The following is a 24,408-nucleotide window of genomic DNA, read 5'->3' as shown; positions in this document are numbered from 1 at the left end:
TGGGCATTCAACACAAGCTGGCACGTCCACTGACAAACTATCCATCCACTGCACTGGATCTACCACAGAAGTGCTATCAGAAAACCTGTCATCTTCTCATTGCCTTAAGTTCAGAGGGCTGGTTGGATTTATGGAAGGCTGAGTGAATGGTTTTATATAAAGTATGTATGTAGATGGGGTTTATAGAATATGGATAGAAACATGTAGAATGGATGGAAATACTGTCACACATCAGGACCAAAACATCAATCCATCAGAATCCTTTACTCAGTAAAGGTTGCTTCCCGGCTAAAGAATAAGTAAAACGTTGTCTTTAAACAAGCCCCAGCAGCACATCTTAAATTGAATACATCAAACTCACGTGGAAGTGAATAATGTGTGAGCATGGAATATATTACGAGGTTAGCACAGCAGAGCTTGGGGAGTGACCATAACATTAGAGCCTACGGTTGGATGCTGGTGTGGAGGTGATGTTATTACATGCCATAAGAATGCTTCACAAACAGCAGAGCAAGCAAGTTACTGCTACAGTTACAGTAGAGTTTTAGGTGAACAATGCAATAGCAGCATATCTGCTTCAATACACTGCCCTATTGCTAAGGGTGAGTTGAGTGTATGATGGATATGTTGAATGAATGGACAAGCAGGATGGGTGGAAATACTGTTAGGGATCAAAACATCAGAAACAACTTTTTCAGGGTTTTATTCAGCAATGTTATCCAGATAACAAACTTTCTTTTTTGACTGTTTCAGTGAGCAGAGTCTGTCGCATGCCTGAACTAGCCTGCAGGCTTTGTTTTATTTCATCCAGCCAATTTATATAACACACAGTATTATTTGAATATAAAATATGTACAGCATTGTGACTTTGTCACTCCCCACAAACATACACAAAGATCAGCCAGAGAGACTAAAAACCACATTGGATGCAAAACTTAACACCAGCCATTATGTGTAATCTACTACTTGTGGGTAGCCATTACCCTGTCAGAGACTTGAGACCAGTGGGAATATACTATCTAGTGAGCACCTTCAATGTGAGGGTAGGGAATCAACCACTATGTTGGGTACCTGAGGCCATCAGGGTAATATACCGTACAGGTGAACTGAGCTGTATAAATATCACTTCACTAAAACTATCTTCACTGAAGCTCGGTAACAACATCTATCTCGTATTATTATAGCACATAACACATTTATGGTGCTGTTTCAGGAAGTAAAAATTCCAGTATGTGCTTTCAGAACAGTTATCTCAGTGGAGTGTCTACTTTCTTCATTTAATCATCTTGCCCTTGTTTAATTAGTTTGGGCAACAGCCAACAGCTTCTAAGCACAAACCACTAATGAGCCAAGCAGAACAACAAAACTACTTTGTGATTTCTTTTTTTTAGTTTAGCTTCTTGTTTGTCCGGGGAGAAATCTAATTCAACTATACACAGGCTTCTTCTACAACCGTGGAAATACAAAAAAAAAATGTTGTATACTTTAAGCAGGTTAGAGAGACTCGAGGCATCAGTTGGAAAGCACTCCCTAACGACATCAAACCATAAAGCTGCCGTTATCGTCCATCTGGTCCAACGTGCTAATCTCTGTTTATCCACATGTTGTCTAAACCAAATGTAGCTCTGAATCCATATTTGTTTCAGATGTGGATGTTTGTGTAAGACAGCGATGGGGCCACGGAAAGCCAACAGTCTGCTGATTTAATTCAAACCTTGCACCTCAGCTGCGGATTTCACTTGTTCGTTCATCTCCCTACTTGTTGCAGCAAATCAGCTGGTGGGAAGTCTTTGTTTCGAGTGAAAACCTTCAGACAGTTGGCCCTCCATGGCCCGTGGTTTTCCATTCTTGGTGTATGATATTTCACCTAAGAATAACTCAAAACCAAACCAAATTCTGCTCTTTGGACAACTGTGTTCAACAGTAGAGGCAACAGCAAAAAAAAAAGGTTTTCTCAGAAGTGCAGCAATGATTGCCATATCTTTCATCTTTTTAAAAGCAAACAGAGTAATTACATTAACGTCCCAGTACAAGCCACCATTAGAGTTTCCTTTGTCTGCAAACCTCACTGGGGCTCCAGCGAGTGCATTAACCTAACAACTCCTCTATAGTCATGATCATGATGATTCTTTCTCAAAACACACTGCTGCAGTCTGTAAACAGCCCCCCCATTATAATCACAAAGTGGCTCGTTTGCCTCCCTCAGCGACATTTCTTCATTTTAGTGGGTGAGGTGGGCAGATATTTAATAAAAAAGTATCTTCCCGAAACTGTAACGATTCATCAAGAACAGCAGGCAGACCCTCATTTCTGCATCCCCCTCCCTCTTTCTCAGCTCGCCTTCCTCTCCTTCGCTGTCCAAATCCCATCAAGCTGTCATTTCAAAGTCCAGTGTGATTTGGGCTTTGCCCCGGGGTGGTGCACAATTAAAGCTCTGCTTGGCCCAAATAAAGGACACACAAAAACTGCTGGCACCTCCTCAAGGCTTACATCATGCCTCTTTTTTTTCCCCCTTCCTTCAAACTTCTTTATCTTTGTCACTGTCTCTCCATCTCACTCTCTTTCTGTCTACCTTCTGGCTCTGGCTCTCTCTTTCTCTCACTCCCTCCTCAGTTTAATTTCTTAATCGTTTTAATTATTCAAAGACAATTTTGCCTGGCGGTTATTGTTTTTGTTCCGTCTCATTTGGATGAGAAAACCCCAGCCGTTAATTGACCAATTTGGCCAGCTCCAGATGACATCATTGTAGTTTGTTTGAAGAAAGTGCAGCCATTGAGCCAGAGGCAATGGTGTGCATCTCTGTCCGTAATTGAAGTATGTATATAGGACGATTTTAATGTTTTCCCCAGATTTAACACGTAAGTGCTGCTTTGCTTTTAATTAACTGGCAAAGCAACACTTCAGTAAGCTGTGTTTGTCCAATATCACCAGTTATATCTCAGTGTTTGGTTTTAAATTGTGCTATGTGCAGAGAACTAGGAGGTAGGAAAGGAAACTGAGTTAGAACATATTTTAAGTTCACCAGTAGACCAGACATGGTCCATCTGTTAGATCTATTTATTTGATATAGGTAAATGGAAGGTTTAGAAAATGATTTGAGTGATTTAAGATGAAAATATGACACTGTTTTTATTATCTCTTCTTCATTTCACATTCTGAAGTCAAAATATTAGTGCAATAATCCATTTTTGCTGCATTGGCTTTGCACTCCATAATAATTAGATTGTAATGAAACGGAGACTATAAGTTTAAAGAGCAGACCAGCTTTAATTTGAGAGTGTATGTTCAAGTCCAATGAGTGGTGTATGAATTGTAGTCCTTTTATACATAATTATATAGGGGCAGAAAGTAATTGGACAAGTCATGATGTAAATAAAATAATTTTTTTTTATGTTTGGTTATGAAGTGTACAACCCGTAGCCATCACCAGACGGTGATGTCAGGCCAGTTCTTTTTGCAACTTTAGTGGCTTTTTCAGTCTGGTCTTCAGCAGCTAAAACACATTAAGTTGGATGCAGGCAACTGATGTGGCCAGTCAAGATCATCTTTCCGTTTCCCGAAAACTTCTTTGTTGCTTTGGCTGTTGTATGTTTAAGAGGATTGTCCTGCATCATTGTCCTGAACTAGGGAAACAGTATTGAAAGGGCTACAAAGTCCAACACGGTTCACCAAATATTGATGTAAACACCCTTTAAAAGCTTAGTCAACTCTTTGCACTCATACATTTTGTGGTGCATTTGGAGGGTGACTGAATTTAAAATTTAAAATGTTTTTTGTTTATGTGTGTTCTTGCTTTTTAGATCCACGTCTACAGCTTAGAGACGGGCAAACCTGTGGCTTGTGTCGGCGACTCGCTGGGAGATTTTACTTGCATCAACCTGAGAGACAGCCCTCCTCACCTGCTGGTGTGTGGAAACAAAGACAGGAGGTAACATACTTGCATACAGGAAACAAATCTCCCAATACTGACACTCTGAGATCTATTCAAACATCACAAATGGTTGAAACTGAGCCAAGAAGTTAAGATAAAAGGAGTTTCTGTTAAATAGGTTTCCCACAGTGGCACCAGGTGAAGGAAGCAGTGAAACTGGGGCTACAGTACTCACAGTGGAGAACAGGTGTTAAGAAAGTGTGTGAGAAGACCTAAGGCTCTATTCAATTTTTACATTAGTCACACTTCACAGAGTCTCTCTGTTGCCTTGATTAAAACAATGCCTAGTCGAAAAGTAGACTGAGGCATTGACGAACGCAGATGTTTTTGCTCTTTGTGTTGAATAGATATGTCTATCTATACGAGAAAAAAATCTGGCCGTCTTGATCCCATCCAGCAACAACACACATCCATGCATGTACACACACTTGCCACATCGCTATCCTGGCTCTGCAGATGAGGACAGACCCATAAAAGAACCATTCTCATCTATTCTGCACTTGTTAGCGGGTGCTGCGGTGCATGAGCTAGCAGGAAAAGAAAAATCCTTGGCGCATCGTCTTCCAAAGCTGCCCCTGCTGTTTCTATTCAGCACCAAATCCATCTGGCTGTTAAGTAGTTGGCTTGAATCAAAAGACAGAACACATCATATTGTTTAGGTGTTGGTATGACTCCTAGCAACTGTACACAAAAAAATGCTCCGTTAAAGATGTTTTGGTTACACTCTACTTGAAGGTATCTACATAAGAGTGGCATGACACTGTCATGAACGTGTCATAAACATTATAAACAAGTCATAAGTGTTTATGACATAAGTGTCACTCGGTTTTTGTCATGACAAGTTGTGGTTAGGGTTAGGGTTCATGTGTCATGACAGTGTCATGTGTTCATGACAGTGTCATGTCACTCTTATGTAGATACCTTCAAGTAAAGTTACCAATGTTTTTTTCAAGTGCAGTACGGGAAATGTTCAGCACTGTTTTGATTGAAAAATTTAAACGGTTTTCTCGCCATGGCATTGTTAGAGTCTTTATCCAATTCCTTTTTGCTTATACTTTTGGTATTTGCTGTCTGATGTGTAGTTTTGTTCAGAGAGACTCACAAACCAGCTTGGCTCTTCCACTTTGGCCCCAGCTGATGCAGCGCCCAGTCAAAGACAAATGGTGGAGGCTGAGGGATAGTGGGCAATCTTGGCCCTCCGACAGGGTGGCTTAAAGCCAAAGCCTAATGAATCCCTTCTTTTTGTCCAAATGAGTTTTGTCCCTCTGTTTTTTGCGAGATCCAGGGAGCAAATGAGGGGTCTTGATAAGGGCTGTTTGGAAAAAAAGCCACAACTGTGCCAACAGGAAAGATGAGGGCAAAGAGTAAAATTGTAAGAAATAGTGGGTGTCATACCTGCTGTGACTATTGGTCACTTATCATTATGCAGGAGTGCACTCGAGAACACTTGGAGTCTTGGATTTGACTCAACTTTTCCTTCCAATTTAAAAACTTTAAATGACTTCAAACTGTTTTTTAGTCAAACTAGTAACATGGCTCTACGGATGGCAATGTTGATCTGTTGGTCAGTAAATTTCTCATAAATGATGGACCATGGATATTGTAATTTTGAACAGACTTTCGTGGTCCTCTGATCACTTGATGATCACTTGACACTTATCCAGTGAAAAATTGCAACAGCTACTAAATGTTTCGGCACAAACGTGTACAGCTATTTTGTTTCCTAGACGATGGATTCTAATGACTGGTGATCTTCTGAGTTTTCCTATAGATTCACAATGAAACTCACATTTGGGATTTTGAGTAAAAAGTCTTCACAACTATAGGATGGATCACAATGACATGTTGTACAAAGATTCATGTTCTCCTCAGGATGAAATGAACTCACTTTAGTACAATTTTGTTATTTGACCAATACTTTGGTTTATGACCAAATACAAGAAAAACTGACATTCTCATCAGCTGGACTTATTGATAATTAGCAAATATTAGCATGCTAACACAGACATTATACCTGCTAATAATCAACATGTTAACATTGTCATTGTGAGCATGTTGGTCGATGTTAGCCTTTAGCTCAAAGTACCACTGTGCCTTAATACTAGAGGTGTTGAAATTAATCAAATAATCGATGCATCGAATCGTGGACATGGACGATGCTGCATCGATAATCGGCCAGGCCATAATCGATTATTTCTGTTTACAATTTAATGTAGGCCAAACAACATTTCTGTTTACATATTCTGTTATGTTTTGCACATTCAGGAAGTTTCATGTGGTCAGTGCTGTAGTTTTATGTATCCAATTTATTTAGTATTAGAGCACTGCAGAATGTTTTGTTTTTGAAGCTTGAAAAGCTATGAATTAAATATCCTATATGGCTTGAATAGAAAAATGTATTTGATGCATCGAGATATCGAATCGCTGACATGATAATCGTAATCGAATCGGGAGATCAGTGAAGATTCACACCTCTACTTAATACAGGCTAATGAGCCACTAGCATGGTTGTAGTCTCTTAGTGTATAATATGTAATGCTCTTCAAACTTTTATCTAGCCGTTTATTTGACGCTAAAGGGTAAAGAACGCAGTCCTGTACATCCCCTTAGTTGGACCAAAGTTTGAGAAAAACTTAATTACTGTTTGAACCTTTGAATGTATACCGTTTTTTTTCACCTGTTGTGGAATTTTCTGATTCTTGAATTCATCTTACCTAGATCTTGCAGAAGGATTCAGGTGATCTTAGCCCACATGTTGTAACGGCACAGTCTGCAGAGCAGAAAACCTGTAACAAAGTTTTGCAATTGTGTCATTGTGCACCGCGGCAAACACAATGTGTCATAATGTTGGAGGTATCAATTTGTATGAAATACTGAACAAGGCCACTTGGGATCACCAAATCACAGGTTTGCGTCCAACACAATCCTCAGTGTATGATGATTAATGTCTGGTCTAGCTGTAGGTAACTAACTGGAGTTATCCAAGCCTCTCTTATTAGGCAGAGCTCCTCCTGATTAATGAATAGGAGTCTGGCCACTGACAGCTCACTGAAGACAGAGCCGCCTCCAACATTAGATTTATGGTTCCCTGCGGTCTGCCAGTAATGCTCAGTCCTCATTGTTTAAACGTGTGCTTCCATCACGTAATGCCACTAAACAGGCAAAACTGCGGACATCAAGACCTCGGTGCCCATTTAGCCATTTAACTGTGATTCTTGAAAACATTTCTGGAAGCGGAAATGAAATCAGTTTGAGTCCCCAACGTAAATTTGATTATGGTAATGAAGTCTTGGAAGAAGGTTGAGCCTGGATGAAGTCATGTCCTGGATGCTTTCAGCTGCAATAAAGCCACAATGACAACAGATGGAGCTGATGGTCCCCCGGGCTTGAGCTACTCATGAAACCCAGCAAGCAAAAATCCCTGCTGGTATTGTCTTTTTTTAGATCAGAAATACTAATACAAATACTTGTACTATAATATTAATAATCATAGTTATCATAAAAGAGCACAGAACACCTTTCTCAAAGCAGTGCTTTATAGAAAGGATTAAAAACAAGTATCCTAATCAAAATATGTATTAAATAAATATTCGGGTAACCGTAATGAATGCATTCAATACAAAAGCAGTCAAAAATAAAGTTTTTGCTGTGTTATGTATGTATAACACCCCCTACTTGACCCGCTGTTGCAATACTCCATATGTACCATTATGGATTTGTCAAGCCTCATCTAATGTAACCATTTCATGTTTAGTCGGTTTCTGTCTGTGTGCCACATTTACTTGGTATCTTCTCTATGTTATTATAAGTTTATTGTCTAGGGGAAGTGGTAAATATACCCTGGTGACAGATAGCAGGAGCTTAAATAATGTGATATTTGGATTCAGCTCAGGGTAGATGAGGCTGGAACTAAAGCTTGCCTCAGTTTGTATTTGTCTTTGGTCTCTTGGCTGGATGTTGAAAAGTTCTTTCAATAGTGTCCTTTTGTCTGTAAATGAATGCACTCTTTGACAAAAACTGTACTCTCTCTCTCTTGTGCAGTCTTGGAGTTCTCCGCCTCTGTAAACAGAAAGTAAAATTCCAAACTGCCATGCTTCACTGGAAATGACTGATACTATTGTACTCACTTCACTATTTCTATTATTGGATGCCTCACAGTGTTAGAGAAATTCCTAAAAAGGATATGCAATTATAAAACTCACCTAGTGTTACATTATTATAGTACTGTCACCAACGATGTCTGACCTCAATAAATAATGCATGTTTTTCAATTGACCTACCTAATTGCAATGCCATGGCAAATACATTGATAATCTTTTGTTCTCCGTTGTAATTCAGGGTGAGGGTGTTTGACCTACGAGCCGGCTCTTCCGTGGCGTCCCTATACGCCCACCACCTGGGTGTCACTTCGGTGCAGGCGGACGACTGGAAGATCGTGAGCGGCGGGGGCGAAGGATTGGTTTGCGTGTGGGAGATGAGGATGGGAGCCAAGCTGTGGGAGATGCACAACAGGTGGGATTGTCTTTCTTCTGAGCCACTTAGAGGAGATACAAACCTCTTAGCTACACTGATAAAATAAGCGTGCAGTTAAACAGTCTTCAAAGACGTCGCATCTGTTTTTGTAACTAAGCTTCTTTGTAATATATCGCAGTTGTGGTGTGTGCCATTGAGATTAGAGTAAATTAAGGTATTTTGCAAAAACCCATTCTCCCAGTGATTCATGTGTCTTATTGTTCTCTAAATTATCGCAAGCAGCACCAATAAGATACAGTAATAGCCCCAGCCAAATGCTTTGTGTGTTTCATCGCAGCATTAACAAATTCTTCATATTTTTACATGTAGGCTATATTTTGGAACCAATTTAGTACCACATCCACATGGTCAAAGTTAAGAGAAAATGTGAATGTGTGCAGCTTTTTGCTGTTCACTGGTTAGAAAACATTAATTTAGCATCACATAAAATCTAAATTATGACATGTTTAGATGTAGTATAGTTTAAGACATCTTTACTTTTGCCTCAAAAACCATGCAACAAGCATGCACATGCAAAAAAATAAAGTATATATTTTATACTGAAGGTGTTGTTTTCTGTCTTGGCTACAGGCATCCTGTTAGGCATGTACGCTTCAACACCAGTACCCTGGTAACAGCCAACATCCCTGATGACAAGTCGCCAAGGGGCGCCTGCATCACAGATGATGACCTTACAGCTCACCGCAGGTCACTGATCTCCCTCCCACACTCTCCTTCTAAATTTATTTTTTAACCTGGATCTCTTCTCGACATCCAACTCCCATTTCCCAAAAGCTAACAGAGTCTCTGAGTCAGACATACTAGGTGAACTGACGGCTTCTCTGTACCTTAGGTTCTATAAAAGCAAATTCAACCTTGTAACATTTTTAAAAGGAATAGTTTGATGGTTTGGGAGATGCGCTTATTTGCTTTTTTCCAGAGTGAAGATCAATAACACTCTCATGTCTTTTGTTTATTAAGATCCCCATTAGCTTCTGTCTGTCTTTAATAGAAGCTACTCTTCCTGGGGTCTATTATTTCATAAGAATATTACATAAGCTGGAATACAGACATCCATAACATTCATACTCACAATACATCTAAAGAACAACAAAAACATACATCAAAGGTACAACAAAACATAAACTTATGTACATAACATTTATACTCACAACATAACAAAAATAAACAATACATCGGACAAGACTCAACACAAGCCCAAAACCTGTCTAATACATACAGTTTCTCACATAATCATTTATGTCTTCAATGGTTCACAATAGAAAGAAAGGACTAGTCTAGGTCATAAAGGGAGAAAAAGGGTTAAAGTTATAGTATAGTGTACTATACCATTTATTTTGTAAATAAATACAATTTTAACTTTTTGTGAAAACATATTTTGTCTGTTCGGTAAATTTGAATCTACATTGCTTAGCTTAGCATAAAGACCAGAAACTGCTCGCCTGGCTCTGTCCGAAGGTAACAAAGTCCACCTACCAGCACCTATAAAGCTCCGAGACCTTAACCCTATATCTTGTTTATTTCATCTGTACAAAAACCAAAGACATCCTTTAGTCACTGGTCATGGCCAATAAATACTGCAGCACTCCCCCTGTAAAACCACTAATTGTCGTATTTGTGTTACTCTTTCTTCTCTTTATGCTAAGCGGACTGTAGCTTCAACTCTACAGTGCAGGCATGAGAGTGGTATCAATCTTCTCACCTTACTTGGCAAGATAACAAATAATGTTTGTTATGTATTGTGTATTTCCCAAAATGTTGAACTATTCCTTTAAAAGGTAAGATATAGATATATATATATATATATATAATTGCTATTGTCAAAGTAATTATCGTCTACATAACTGCAGAGAATACTGTTCTCAACCTGCACTTTGGTATTTAATGCTTCTTATGCAGTTCTGGTTGGATGTCAACTGCATTTCATTGGCTCTGTACCTGTACTTTGCTAAATGACAATAAAGTTGAATCTAATCTAAAAAAAAAAAAAAAAAATTATATTACCTATTATTACACATGATTATTACAAACAGGATTGTGGTTGTGGTTAAGATGGCCAGAAGTCTGTCTCATGCTAGTTGTCATTAATTTGACTCTTTTTCTAAATTAAATTAGGACCACTATGTCCCAGACAACCTGCTGCTCCTCTCAGTTGCGTTTCTTTAATTTAGGCGTGCAAAGCAGCATGGAACCATGAAAAGGCGCACAAGCAACAAACGTCAGGTTTTTAAATAATCCCACCTCTATTGATAAAGCTGCTTTTGCTCTTCAGCAGATATGTCAGTGGTTTAAACTTCAGAAGGATCCACCTCTGCTTGATGTCTTACTCAACCATCCAGTTTAAAAAAATTTTTAAAAAGCAAAACAAGGTCTATCTCTGTTGTTGATCATCGTAAATGTTTTTATCCTTCAGACACCGGGGAGTCATCTGCCATTACGACTTCTCCGAGGACGCGTTGTCACAGGATCACATCCTGCCCATCTGCAGGTCCGACTACATTGAGTCATCTGGCTACAACTACAACATCGGCCTGGCGGTGCCTTACGACAGGCTGGCTGGCTCCCATCCATCCCACTGACACGCAGTTTTCCAAACTGCAACTGGACAACAGAAACTTTTACCCTCGATCGGTTTGATTCTCCAAACTGTATCCTTTTAATAATTAGCAGTTTCCTTTTATCATCCTCGTCAAATCAAGCTTCTTGGAAATGTAAGATTTCAGTGTATATTATCTGTAACACTGTTGGGATTTGTACATTACAATGTTGAATTCAGCTGCAGAGATGTTGCACAGGATCACATCCTTGGAAACAAATACTGTCAAATTTATGAATTATTAATTGTTTGGATTTGATTCAGTGCCGCTGTGCAACATTACAGCAATAAAAACAATGGCATATTATACCTCATTTACTAAATTTAATAATTCTTGGTACATTTGTTATTTGTTTCTATTCAAATAAATCACACACATGCATTGGTTTTATCACGCGGTCTTTAATTGATTTCTTTCATTAATACAATTCAGTACAAAATCAGTAATAATTTATCTCAGGGAAAGGGTTAGATTTGCTCGGCAGCGGTCAAAAATAGTAGATTTTCAAAGGCAGTGGTTGGTTACACAGAATCTCACAAGCACAGCAATTAAACCTGTAACTATTCTGGAGCTGCAGAGGAATGGTATGTGGCTGCAGTCTCACTCTTTGGATGCTGGCCCTGACAGAGGACCCATGGATGCCAGAGCAGCCCTGAGCATGACTGACTTTATCTAACACGTGAACCTTTTGACTAAAGTACAAAGCACCCTTCACATTACATGCTGGTTAGATGGAGTTTTGGAGAATAGCTGGAGAGGTAGTGTGTTAGTTTAAAACCTGATAAAAATGAATAGGAGTGTGGCAAAAGATGGGAAACATTTTTATATCGAATATGTGACACTTACTACTTGTAGGATCACACTGCTTTAAAATTGAATAAACAACACTTCCACCATATTGTCAGACTAATTTCTATAAAAATCTTACATGGTAATAGGTCTATAATTATTTTCCTACACCCAAAAATACATATTAGTGTTCATCAAGTGTTTGGCTGTGTTGCATTTAAGGACTGGAGCAACATAAACATTTCTTTACAAGAACAACTTCAAGAGGTCGATTTCCCACAACGCAGTGTTGGTGTGTCTACATCCAAAAAGCGAATGTGCATCCTGGTCTCCATTTCAAGCCCTTTTAAAATCTGTGGGCAGATAACAAAATGCTGTCATAAGTAAGTCATATTTCTTTTGATCAGGTTGACTATAACATTTTATTTAAAAAAAATGCAAACCTGTTCAAAATGCTCAAACGTAATTCCTTCATAGAAATCATCTGGGTCCTGAAATGATAACGAAACAATGTGTTGCTTTGCTGCAGATATGCGACTGTGAGAATGTATTGTAACAGTTCAGATCTGGTGAGATCCATTACCATGTGGGGCACATTTGTGCTCGCCACTTCCAACATGGCGGCATCTGCTATCGCCTTGGCAGCTTCCTGCCCAATGTCTCCACTCTTTGACAGAAGCTCCTCTACTACCTTGGATGAGAACAACGTTGTTAGTCTTTAAACCCTCGTGAGGCAACTTGGGAGGATGACACTTCCAAATGACAGTAAGAGGTAAAGTTTTTATGACATACTATACTATGACTTTTATTGTGACTTTTTGTTTTATAATGTTTTTTGTATTGATGACAAACTACTATGACTTTGTGGCATACTGTGTTATCACATTGACATTTTATAGTATGTCATAAAAATGTCATCAAAAATCATAGGATAGGATGTCATCAAGTAATATAATGCTATAACAATGTCATAACAAATGTTATAGTATGTCATTACAATGTCATAAAAAAGCATAATATAGTAGGTGAAAAAAGTCATCAAAAGGTCATATTACAGAATGTCATTAAAAGTGAAATGCAGTAATATGCAAGTATAGTATGTCATGCAAATGACAAACAAGTATGTCATAAAACGTCATAATACAGTATGTCATTAAAAGGTCATAGTACGTCCTTAAAATGTCATGAACAAGTTATAACATAGTATGTCTTAAAATGCTTTAAAAAAGGGTCGCCAGATAGCTCAGTTGGTAGAGCGGGCGCCCATATGTAGAGGTTTAATCCTCGATGCAGCAGGCCCAGGTTCGACTCCGACCTGCAGCCCTTTGCTGCATGTCATTCCCCCTCTCTCTCCCCTTTCATGTCTTCATCTGTCCTGTCAAAAATAAAGGCCAAAAATGCCCAAAAAAAAATGCTTTATAAAAGTCATGTTATTGTACATGGCAAGTGCGGCCCACATGCCAATGGCAGCCCTCAGAAACATTTTGTCAGCTCCTAAACATGACAGGAAATGCATGCATTGTATTTTAATCGTAGCGATTTGGACAGCTCGGCCGTTTAATATAAAAGTTAAATGGAAAAGATATTTTGTTTTGTGTGCACTTTTCTTGTGAGACTCTCAATCATATGCTGGCTCCCTAAATAGGCACGCCATCACAACTTTGAGAATCTCTGATCTAGGAATTCTGCTTCAGAATGCTTTAAAATGGTCAGTTCAGCTGTTTCTAAAAAAAATTCTCCAGGGGGCTTCTCCTGCGTGTATCCTATCATCTCTCCTTTTTAGTAACTTAAAGGGGTGATAGAATGCAAAACCGAGTTTACCTTGTCGTAGTTAAATAACGACAGTTCGGTGGATGAAATGGGCATACAGAGAACCTCAAAGTCCCATTGACACATTTTTACTATGCAAATCTCACAATTTGAAACTGCCTCTGAAAACGGGCGAATCCCAACGAAGCTAATAGTTGACGTCAACTCGGTGGCTGTATCTTAATCGGCCTTTGTCACGCCCCAAAATTTACATAGGCCTAGAGACCACAGGTCTGAGACCGGCTGGTGTTCTAAATGTAGCTCGCGCAAATCTGACACACTAGTTTAGCTGCGAGCTGTGCATTTCCACGGGAATTACAAAGAAGAAAGTTTGGAAGTTTTTCAAGGATATTGAAAACGAATCACGGTCGTAAATGCAGTGTTCCAGGCTGTATAGGGAATGCTGACACTTTTCACATTTCATCGCGGGCTGCCGGTCGTGGTGCTCCAGGTGAGCGGTAGCCTAGTTGGTGGTTCAGTTACCCCAGAAAAGATGAGCGTGCGCTGGGTACAGAGCACCATGAGTTGCCGGCTGTTTTGCTCCATCAGGTCAGCGTAGTTGGTGGTCTAGTTACCGGGTAACTGCGAGTGTGGCAGGCATGTTCCCTGATATTAATAAATTAAGTTGTTGTTTCCATTTATATTGCAATGTAATACACTTAACCAGTAGCGGAGTGGCGAGTGGGAGAGTCGGGACTTTTTCCGGTGTGCCGGTAGTGTTTCGAGGCCGCGAGGGCCAGTCAAACTGTGCAGCCTCTGTTTAACCCATACAGCGGACCACAGCAGCGGGCATCATTAGACTCACACACGTCCGTTAACGTTACTGATAGACTTCCAAACGCAGGGCAGCCCGCCGCACGTTTGGAAGTCAAAAAACGGCCGGTGTGTGTGTGTGTGTGTGTGTATCTGTGTGTGTGTGTGTGTGTGTGTGTGTGTCTGTGTGTGTGTGTGTGTCTGTGTGTGCTGCGGGCAGCGGGCAGCGGGTGTGTCTGTGTGCGTGTGTGTGTGTGTGTGTGTGTGTGTGTGTGTGTGTGTCTGTGTGTGCCGCTGTCCAGCCACACGTTTGGAAGTCTATCAGTAACGTTAACAGAGAGTGTGTGAGTCTAATGATGCAGAATTGAAGCAAACTACTTACCAAGATTCTTTAATTTCACTACTATAATGCAAGTCCAATGTAATTGATGTAAACATTTAGATAACAACAAAACATAAAACCTGTCAAAGTGTTATTGTATTTGTATTGCTAGCTGACTGCTATATCTAGAACATTTTAAAACTACTGCACTTCAACGATCCAGCCACACAGGTGTTTTTACCATTTTTGCTGATTATACCTCTGCTCATGACTGTATGGGTGTGTAAAAACAGCATTATTCATTTTCGTGTTACATAACTTCGTTGCACTCATTCGGGTGGGACAACTTGAACCTAATAATTTTGAAAATACATGGAGTTTTGTGATGACATGTCATTTCCAGAATAGCTCCACCATACTTCAACCCTGAGCAATATAATCAATCAGAAAAACAGTAAATTCATGGCTGTACAGGGCCTTTAAAACACATTGCTGAAAGTAAATACAGTTCGTGTGTACTAAATGTTTATTTTTAAATCTTTCTCTTTTGTTCATCATAAGATCCAGTTTAGTTTAGATGGAATAAATGGTCAGGTCTGGCTGTGATGCGTGAAAGAAAAATGGTTCGTGGAAATTAAGTATGACGTGAATCAAATAAGAGGTGAATACATTTTTTTTTAAATAAAGTTTTAGTCAAACTGCCTTTTCCAGGTTTAAAGTGAACTTCCACATCAACGTTTGCTTCGATTTACTTTCATTTTGAGTTGTAGAACTGTACCAAACAGCAGGGGTTTATTTGAGCTCAATATTTGCAGTCTAAATTGAAAGCAGTGGATGGGACACTATTTACCATTAATTCCAGACTAATAAATAATATATATTTCCATACACCCTTAATCTTGTGCAGTTTTATATGATTAAATGAATGTATGTCCCATACTACATTACAAAAGTGAATTTATTGAAAATAGATGCTTTTTTTGGAGACAACTTGTATTGTAAAAATGCTCGTAATCATGCAAGCCTAAGACAAAGGCTGGCATGGTCAGGTTATCTTACCTTCCTGTACTCCACCAGAGTGATGGTGCCATCATTGTCTGTGTCATGCATGTTGAACAGGACTGGGAAGACAGAATGGAAGAATTTAGAGATTAGTCTGATTTCTAAGGAACTTTCCATCATCAAGTCAGAGAAGACAGGATCTCAGTAATAGACTGGAGAAAGTTGTGATTAGAGGCATGTTTGAAGAAGCAGAGATAAGAAAGTAGAATAACTAAGCAGGTCCCCTTAAGGCCACATCAGAAAAAACACTGCTAAATGTATAAAGAATCACACCGAGGCAACGAAAGCCCTTTAAAATGCTAATTCCTCCCTCAGACGACTACAATCCAACCCGCTACAGATATTTTGCACTTTGAGAAATGGCTGGGGCTACAATTAGAGACACACCCCACTATTCACAAATTACTGAGCTAAGTAGCTATTATGCATGCCAGACTTACCTGCTTGGATGCCACAAGGCAGAAATTGGCACTAATCCCCCTAATCTTCCCCTCCTGCCACCTGCACTTAGCCCGGTCCACTCCGCACATTTTATATGCCTCTTGTGTCCTTCATGTACAGCTAAGCACACTATCATATACAGTCAGGTCCATAAATATTGGGACATCGACACAATTCTAATCTTTTTGGCTCTATACACCACCACAATGGAGTTGAAATGAAACGAACAAGATGTGCTTTAACTGCAGACTTTCAGCTTTAATTTGAGGGTATTTACATCCAAATCAGGTGAACGGTGTAGGAATTACAACAGTTTGTATATGTGCCTCCCACTTTTTAAGGGACCAAAAGTAATGGGACAATTGGCTGCTCAGCTGTTCCATGGCCAGGTGTGTGTTATTCCCTCATTATCCCATTTACAAGGAGCAGATAAAAGGTCCAGAGTTCATTTCACGTGTGCTATTTGCATTTGGAATCTGTTGCTGTCAACTCTCAATATGAGATCCAAAGAGCTGTCACTATCAGTGAAGCAAGCCATCATTATTATATTAAACAAACCCATCAGAGAGATAGCAAAAACATTAGGTGTGGCCAAATCAAGAAAACAAATTTAAGAAAACATTCTTAAAAAGAATGAACGCACCGGTGAGCTCAGCAACACCAAAAGACCCGGAAGACCACGGAAAACAACTGTGGTGGATGACCGAAGAATACTTTCCCTGGTGAAGAAAACACCCTTCACAACAGTTGGCCAGATCAAGAACACTCTCCAGGAGGTAGGTGTATGTGTGTCAAAGTCAACAATCAAGAGAAGACTTCACCTGAGTGAATACAGAGGGTTCACTACAAGATGTAAACCATTGGTGAGCCTCAAAAACAGGCAAACATCTAAAAAAGCCTTCACATTTCTGGAACAACATCCTATGGACAGATGAGACAAAGATCAACTTGTACCAGAGTGATGAGAAGAGTATGGAGAAGGAAAGGAACTGCTCATGATCCAAAGCATACCACCTCATCAGTGAAGTATGGTGGTGGTAGTGTCATGGCGTGGGCATGTATGGCTGCCAATGGAACTGGTTCTCTTGTATTTATTGATGATGTGACTGCTGACAAAAGCAGCAGGATGAATTCTGAAGTGTTTCGGGCAATATTATCTGCTCATATTCAGCCAAATGCTTCAGAACTCATTGGACGGCGCTTCACAGTGCAGATGGACAATGACCCGAAGCATACTGCGAAAGCAACCAAAAGAGTTTTTTAAGGGAAAGAAATGGAATGACCTGACCTGAATCCGATTGAGCATGCATTTCACTTGCTGAAGACAAAACTGAAGGGAAAATGCCCCAAGAACAAGCAGGAACTGAAGACAGTTGCAGTAGAGGCCTGGCAGAGCATCACCAGGGATGAAACCCAGCGTCTGGTGACGTCTATGCGTTCCAGACTTCAGGCTGTAATTGATTGCAAAGGATTTGCAACCAAGTATTAAAAAGTGAAAGTTTGATTTATGATTGTTAATCTGTCCCATTACTTTTGGTCCCTTAAAAAGTGGGAGGCACATATACAAACTGTTGTAATTCCTACACCGTTCACCTGATTTGGATGTAAATACCCTCAAATTAAAGCTGAAAGTCTGCAGTTAAAGCACATCTTGTTCGTTTCATTTCAACTCCATTGTGGTGGTGTATAGAGCCAAAAAGATTAGAATTGTGTCGATGTCCCAATATTTATGGACCTGACTGTAGGTTTGTTGAAGTAGTCCCAACTGCATAACTTGAAACAAAGGGATTTTAACTTGTTTAACTCGTTTGAATATCATCTAAAGTCCTTTATTGGGCAAGAGTCAGCTGAGGACATACCCAAATTATATCTTACTTAAAACACCACAGACAATGGCCTCATTCTGTGTCAGTAAATTGGCTTTCATTAGAGTAAACAAATGGGTTCAGGAATGTGTACAACACGGCAAGGCCTCCTGGCGAGAAATGAATGTAGGGCCCCTAGTATTTCAATTATTGATCAAAATACAGGATGACACACCAGAAACGTAAATTACTAAATCCTGAAATACCTCCTGGAATAGATCAAACCTATTATAATCTAATGGAATAATGATAAACGAGGCTGAATTTGGGTCCCGACTCGGTGGCTACAAACGATCTTATTCCATTTGTGACAGTTGTAAAGCTGCTGTACTTGCACTGTTCACAGCCAAACCATTAATACCTACAAGCCTCTCAATGTGATAGCTGACATGCAGTGAAAGATCCGGTGCTCACACATGCAGCTACGCCTCACCACACTCCTCGTGGCATGTCGGTAGTGATAAAAATAAGTTGTTGACATCACCGATTTGTTATACACTGTACACTGAATGTTGCACTCTCTTCCTGGTATTTTGTTATTGAGACACACACAGGGAAAGACAGGAGAGAAGGCTTTGGTCCTAGACTAACCGCTGAGAATCTTAAAGGTCCCATGGCATGAAAATTTCACTTTATGAGGTTTTTTAACATTAATATGAGTTCCCCCATCCTGCCTATGGTCCCCCAGTGGCTAGAAATGGCGATAGGTGTAAACCGAGCCCTGGGTATCCTGCTCTGCCTTTGAGAAAATGAAAGCTCAGATGGGCCAATCTGGAATCTCCTCCTTATGAGGTCATAAGGAGCAAGGTTACCTCCCCTTTCTCTGCTTTGCCCACCCAGAGAATTTGGCCCGCCCATGAGAAAGAGAGAGACACCATGGCTTGCAAACAAGCAAAGTGGCAGTTGGACAAGGCCACAACCCCACCCTCCACCTTGCCCCGCCTCTCTCCTCCTCAATAGCATTTAAAACTACAGACACAGAAATGGCACATCCTAAGTAAAGCTCATTGTGGGACTGGCTCTAGTGGCTGTAATTCTGCACCAAGGCTGAATTTCAGGAAAGAGACTTCAGATACAGTATTAGGGGTGTTATGGGTTGGTGTGTTTTATCTTATTTTGGTAGTCTGTTTCTGTTCTGTATTTTGCTCAGTTTCCTGTTTTATTGCTTTTCTGTCTTGTCTAGTCTGGTTTTACTTTATGTCTTGTGTTTTCCCGCCTTTTTTGATTGTTCTGCCCAGCCCTAATGTGTTTCACCTGTTTCCCAGCCCTTGTGTCACCTGTCTTGTGTTACCTCGTTACCCTGTGTATTTAGTTTTTGTGTTCCCCTTGTCCTGTGTCAGATCATTGTGTGTGTGTCTTGTAGCCAGTTTTTCATTCCTGTGTGTTTTGTCTCCAGTTTGTTTTCCTTCCCTGTTCGTGTTTTAGTTTCTGTTTTACTTGTACTTTATTTTTGGATTCCGTTTTTGCCTGCTAGTTTTCCAGGACTCCTTTTGGTTTTGTATACTTTTATTTTTATTAAATCATCTAACGTTCCTCAGTTTCCGCCTCTGCATTTTGGGTCCACATTTTCTCCAGCTTTCCCTAACAAGGGGACCACTAAGGCCTATATAAAAGCATCCAAAAAGCAGCATGTCGTAGGACCTTTTAACCTACAAGTATATCTGATTGTATCTAATACTGTTATTAAGCAGTGTCTTACAGCGAAGCTTCTCTTTTCTCATAGCTTCCTTCTCCTCCTCTGTTGTCTTCAAGGATGGAGGGCGGAAGTGGGACATGACCATGAGGAACTGCTCGAAGCCAATCTCCTCGCAGGAGCCCACCTCATCCTGATGCTGGTTCCTGCATCACAGAGAGAAGAAATCAAAGTTCAGCCATCTGGCTTTTTTAAACTACCAACAGCAGCATTTTCTCAAGTTGTAAATAGACCAATTCAATGCAGATGATCACAAGTGTTCTGGTTTTGCAAGAATTTCTTGAATTTGTCCGATGAAACATCTTGAAAATGTGTTTTGTTATGTAGTGTGCACATGACTTGTGTTAGTGGTTGTTTCCTTTAGTTAATGGATAGGATTTCTACTGCTCATTTAAATGGCATTGTCATCATTTGACTAAAAAAACAGAAGTAAAGCACTAAACACTCAGAGTTTGATTAAACTAGACTAAACATTCCTGGGGTTAAAGCATCTAAAAAAAACTCTGAATTTAAAACTATCCATCCACCAGTTAGCTCATCAATTGACCTGGCAAGAAAGGTTTTGAGCATATTTTTTCAAAATGTCAAACTGTATAAATTAGGATTTAATTGAGTAGAGAAATCATAATTAAACACACAAAAAGCATACAAGAGAATTTCATTGCTACTTTTACAGGTTGTGTTTACTGCAGAGGGCATTGTGTCTAAAATAAGGTCCTAAGGCCTGTCAAATCTGACTCCAATTTGTTAATTCCCACGCCTTCTTACATCAGACTTAAGTTTACCAGAACACAAGGATCTATCTGAGACGAAGAGTTCAGTTAAGCAAAGTTTACTGAGTCCAGCATAAGAAGTTACAACACAATTGTGGGTTCATGAACAGCATCTAAGTTTCCCTGGCAACATACATTAAATCAGAGCTGGTCCACCAAGATCTTGTCTGAAGTGAACGCTGATCTGAGTTTTCCCTATGTCTTTATTCTCTCTTCACAGGGGGGTGCCTCCTAGTTTCTAAACAGAAACTGTTATCTTCACAAACACACACACACACACACAAGACCTTGTGGTGCAACTTCCTCGTCTGTTCTGTAACTTGAACTACCTTTGTGTTTCTGTTTATCTGTCTACTACACAATAAACTCTTATGCCATAAAATGCTTAAACTATAGTTAAGGTTAAACTTTGTGCGTCAATGACATTTCCTTGAACCACTTCCTCAATGACTGCACACAGCTTCTTTTCCAATGTGCACAAATATAACTTTAACTGCTAATATTCTACATTACACAGCTGTGGACAGGAAGAAACCTACATCATATTTAGAGCTGATAAAAAGGGCCTATATCTTAGATTTAAAATTTAAAAAGTAAGTTGAGAAATGTCATTGCTTGGACAAACTGGTTTTTGATCATTTTATATGTCAGAAAATGTTTACTTTTCACAGATCATATAATAGGGTTTGGTTTGAAATTGCTTTGAATGTATTCAAAAAAATATCATGATAGTAGTAAGAATATATCAGCTCACATGGCCATCAGCCATAGGGTGGACACAGAGTGGGGTGGAATTTGGCTGTACTCACCTTTTATCGAAGAATGCTTCAATAATTTGCTTTCTGATTGGGTTGTTAGCAAGGGACGGTATGCTGTCCAAGTGTTCTCTACTGCAGTGTGACAAAAGAAAGTCCATCATAATAAAATAAAAAATAAAAAACATACTTTAGTTCAGCATGCATACTATTATTTATGGGAAGTAACCTGAACAGTAACTCTGTCTGAGGGTTACGGTCTGAAGAAATATCTGCTATGGACAACATTTATTCCCACTCTCTTTTTAAAGGGAAGTAACTTGTTATCCATTACTACCGACATGCCACTTTGGCAGTTTTGTGTGCGTTTATACATTAATGACTGTGTGTTTATAGTACTGTACATGTCAGCTCTGCATGCCTGATGCATCGTATTTGAGTAATGTGTCTGTGTTTGCATTAGTTAAGCCTGTGTGTGTCATGATATGTTGCTCATTTGCTTCTGTGCCAGAAACTCCCACAATCCAGTTCTAGCAAACATGCAAGTGTTTTTCATTTTTAGTGGTGACTGCAAAAGATGAATGGTTTCCATTTAAACCAAATGCAGCTGACTAGCAGGGCTTTGCCACAAGTGCAGGATAAAAAAAAAAAAAAAAAACTTGTACTTTATTGTCTCTTCATTATCACTCAGCTGCTGGAATCTTTTGTGAAGGTTTTCAATCTGCTCCAGTGAAACTGAAAGAAGCAAACACCAACAGCATGAAAGTATGTCAACAATACAGCCATAATTATTCCATACCCATCAACAAGCATCCTGCATTTCTTCAATTGTTTTTTAACGCCATCCAACATGATAAGAAACAGTAGATTATTCTTATTGAAATGTTTTTGATTTTATTTTAAAATTGTAATAATAGTGGATTATGATTAAACAGTGAGATATTTACTTTAATTAAACTGGCGTGCAGCTCTACTATCAGTTTAATGGAAAAGCAAACAAACCGTGTTCCACTGGGATTGTCTTTTTATGACATTTCAAATAGCTCCTTGAATCATTAACTTACCGTGTGGACTAGTGACCACACACTTAAGGTTTACACACCATAATCTGGCTCTGCCTGTTCCCATACCAAGATGGGTTTGGCGTTTTCAACTAATTTTGACCTAAGACTGTTCTCCTGCTGAGTTCTTCTTTAGGCTAAGACTTAACCGCTATCTATCTGCCCGTGTAAATGTGTGGTAAAGTAATACCAAACCTAATTCCTCTCTCTATTAGATATGTTGCCGGTAAAAATAAGACTATTTCATTACTAGGGGTGTAACGATACACGTATTCGTATTGAACCATTCGGTACGAGGCTTTCGGTTAGGTGCGCATTACAAACCGAACGATTCGTTGGACTAATCCTATTTCATTTTTCAAAAAAGAGCTTAAATTGTGTGAAATATAATGTCCTCAGTGCCGCTGCACTCAACAAGGTAGCCCAAATGACGAAACAGGCAACATGATGTCTGCCCTTCCCACTCCTAAAGAAAAACACACTACTCCAGTCAGGCATGATACACTGAACTAGCTTGTTGCAATATGGTTGACAAGGATTTAAAGTATGGCTGACTTTAATAACCTGATGACTAGATGAATCAAAGTATGTATGTATGTATGTTCATGTATGGCCTAGTCTACATTTAGGCAACATCTACATACTTGTTTAATTTATTACAGCAAAGGAATGCAGAAAGTTAAGTTGGTTGTTAAGTTGGTTAGAATATATAATAAATATTATGAAATAATTTAGTTTAGGCTATGCCTCTCTCTCTCTCTCTCTCTCTCTCTCTCTCTCTCATCAATTGAAGGTTATACTGGTACAATAACGAGACAAGATAAATCCTGCAGCTACTTGCAACACACCGGTCTGCAGCATTCTGAAAGCTGCCAGTTTAAACCAATAAGAAGAGACAAGACGGTGTATCATCTTCATAGCCATTGACTCTTTGTACTTCTGTCTAACTTTCGACTTTCCGGCTTTTTTGTAGCTGGATATATTATTTGTTGTTTCTAATTATGAATTTGGATAACGTTGATGATAGTGAGATACTTGCTACAGTTGCATTTCGAGTGATAAATCGGCGAAAACAACATTTCTCTGATTTACTGCTGTGTTTTAATGCTGCCTGGCGCTCTCTCTCTTCAGTAACTCTCTACCTCGCTCGTCCACATACCGTGACCGTGCAAGCGGCCGCTCTAGAGCCTCTCTCTTAAACACTGCTATTTCGACCAGTTGACAGTTCGTGAAATAAAAATAAAACAGACTGCAGTGCACGACGGCATCAACAGATGAATGGTGAAGGAAGATTGATTCCACGTAGTGAGTGATACAGAGTGCACTTTCTTATTTGGGGGGGCTTAGGAACATTTTGGGGTAGCTTCAGCCCCCCTAAAATAGGCCTAACGACGTCCCTGTTGTGTAGTTTACTTAAAATGTCGCTGTGTGCCAGTTTATGGTTTATTACTAAAAACCGGCGCTAAATACATTGCTAAATACATCGCTAAATACATTTAAAACATCACTGCATTAAGGTGCATTTGTTCAACGGTTGGCATTCCACATAGCTTAATGATCTGGTAAGAGGATCAGGTTTAATGTGTTCTGTCATCTGTATCATCTTTCAGTTATTGACGACCGCCAACCCACTTTGGCACCTTTAAAATGAACGATTTAATAACAACGCCGTAGGCTTCACTGGATCAGCAGGTAGCCTATATGGTTTCTAGAAAAAAAGGAGTTCCTAATGGGTTTTTTCCCTACTTACATCCAGTTTTATCAGCCAGATCCTGGTACTGCTCGGTGCGCGTCTGCGAAGCTCCCATCGCTGCTGTTCCACGGGTGCGTCAGGGCGCATAATCTGGCTCGACTAGCTCAACTTGCTCAACTTTTCTGTGCTGCCGCTGATTTATCGCGATGTTTTCGGTGGGTCAGTGCAACTATAGGCTGCTGCTGGCGTCCTGGAAACATCTGGCGTCCTCAAGGTCCTAAATCCATGCATCCTGTGGATAAATGACCTGCTGTCTTCCGGTTTCTCTTCA

At 39.7% G+C, this 24,408-nt stretch overlaps 2 protein-coding genes across 3 annotated transcripts in view; one reads left to right on the top strand and one right to left on the bottom strand.

Annotated features, from left to right (window-relative positions):
- The window catches only part of fbxw8 (F-box and WD repeat domain containing 8), a 23,310-nt gene extending 11,859 nt beyond the window's left edge, over positions 1-11,451 (top strand). The window contains exons 8-11 of one of the 2 annotated variants that reach the window (XM_078251322.1): positions 3,801-3,928; positions 8,270-8,443; positions 9,035-9,151; positions 10,878-11,451. In XM_078251322.1, coding sequence (XP_078107448.1) covers positions 3,801-3,928; positions 8,270-8,443; positions 9,035-9,151; positions 10,878-11,043 — 585 coding nt within the window. In that variant the 3' untranslated portion in view covers positions 11,044-11,451. The remainder of the gene's footprint in view (positions 1-3,800; positions 3,929-8,269; positions 8,444-9,034; positions 9,152-10,877) is intronic. The other variant, XM_078251323.1, reaches the window with a different exon arrangement.
- Positions 11,443-24,408, bottom strand: tesca (tescalcin a). The gene is made up of 8 exons (XM_078251325.1): positions 24,135-24,408; positions 21,989-22,058; positions 21,378-21,458; positions 19,802-19,941; positions 15,794-15,855; positions 12,434-12,541; positions 12,294-12,341; positions 11,443-12,203 (listed from the first exon to the last, which is right to left on the bottom strand). The coding sequence occupies exons 1-8, from the start codon at positions 24,190-24,192 to the stop codon at positions 12,111-12,113; spliced, it is 660 nt and encodes a 219-aa protein (XP_078107451.1). The 5' UTR covers positions 24,193-24,408; the 3' UTR covers positions 11,443-12,110.

This window comes from Sander vitreus, chromosome 5 (genome assembly GCF_031162955.1).
Source record: "Sander vitreus isolate 19-12246 chromosome 5, sanVit1, whole genome shotgun sequence".
NCBI classification, from domain to species: Eukaryota; Metazoa; Chordata; class Actinopteri; order Perciformes; family Percidae; genus Sander; species Sander vitreus.
The sequence above is the reverse complement of the archived record's forward strand: the minus strand, read 5'-3'. Positions and strand labels throughout refer to the sequence as shown.

Bases quoted from the DNA above. Each gene is read 5' to 3' on its own strand.
- tesca (XM_078251325.1), bottom strand. From the start codon at position 24,192: ATGGGAGCTTCGCAGACGCGCACCGAGCAGTACCAGGATCTGGCTGAT. The intron at 19,942-21,377 runs GTGAGTACAGCC...TCTGTGATGCAG, and splicing joins GAAGCATTCTTCGATAAAAG to GAACCAGCATCAGGATGAGG. The intron at 15,856-19,801 runs GTAAGACACTGC...CTGTCTTCCCAG, and splicing joins GAGAAAAGAGAAGCTTCGCT to TCCTGTTCAACATGCATGAC.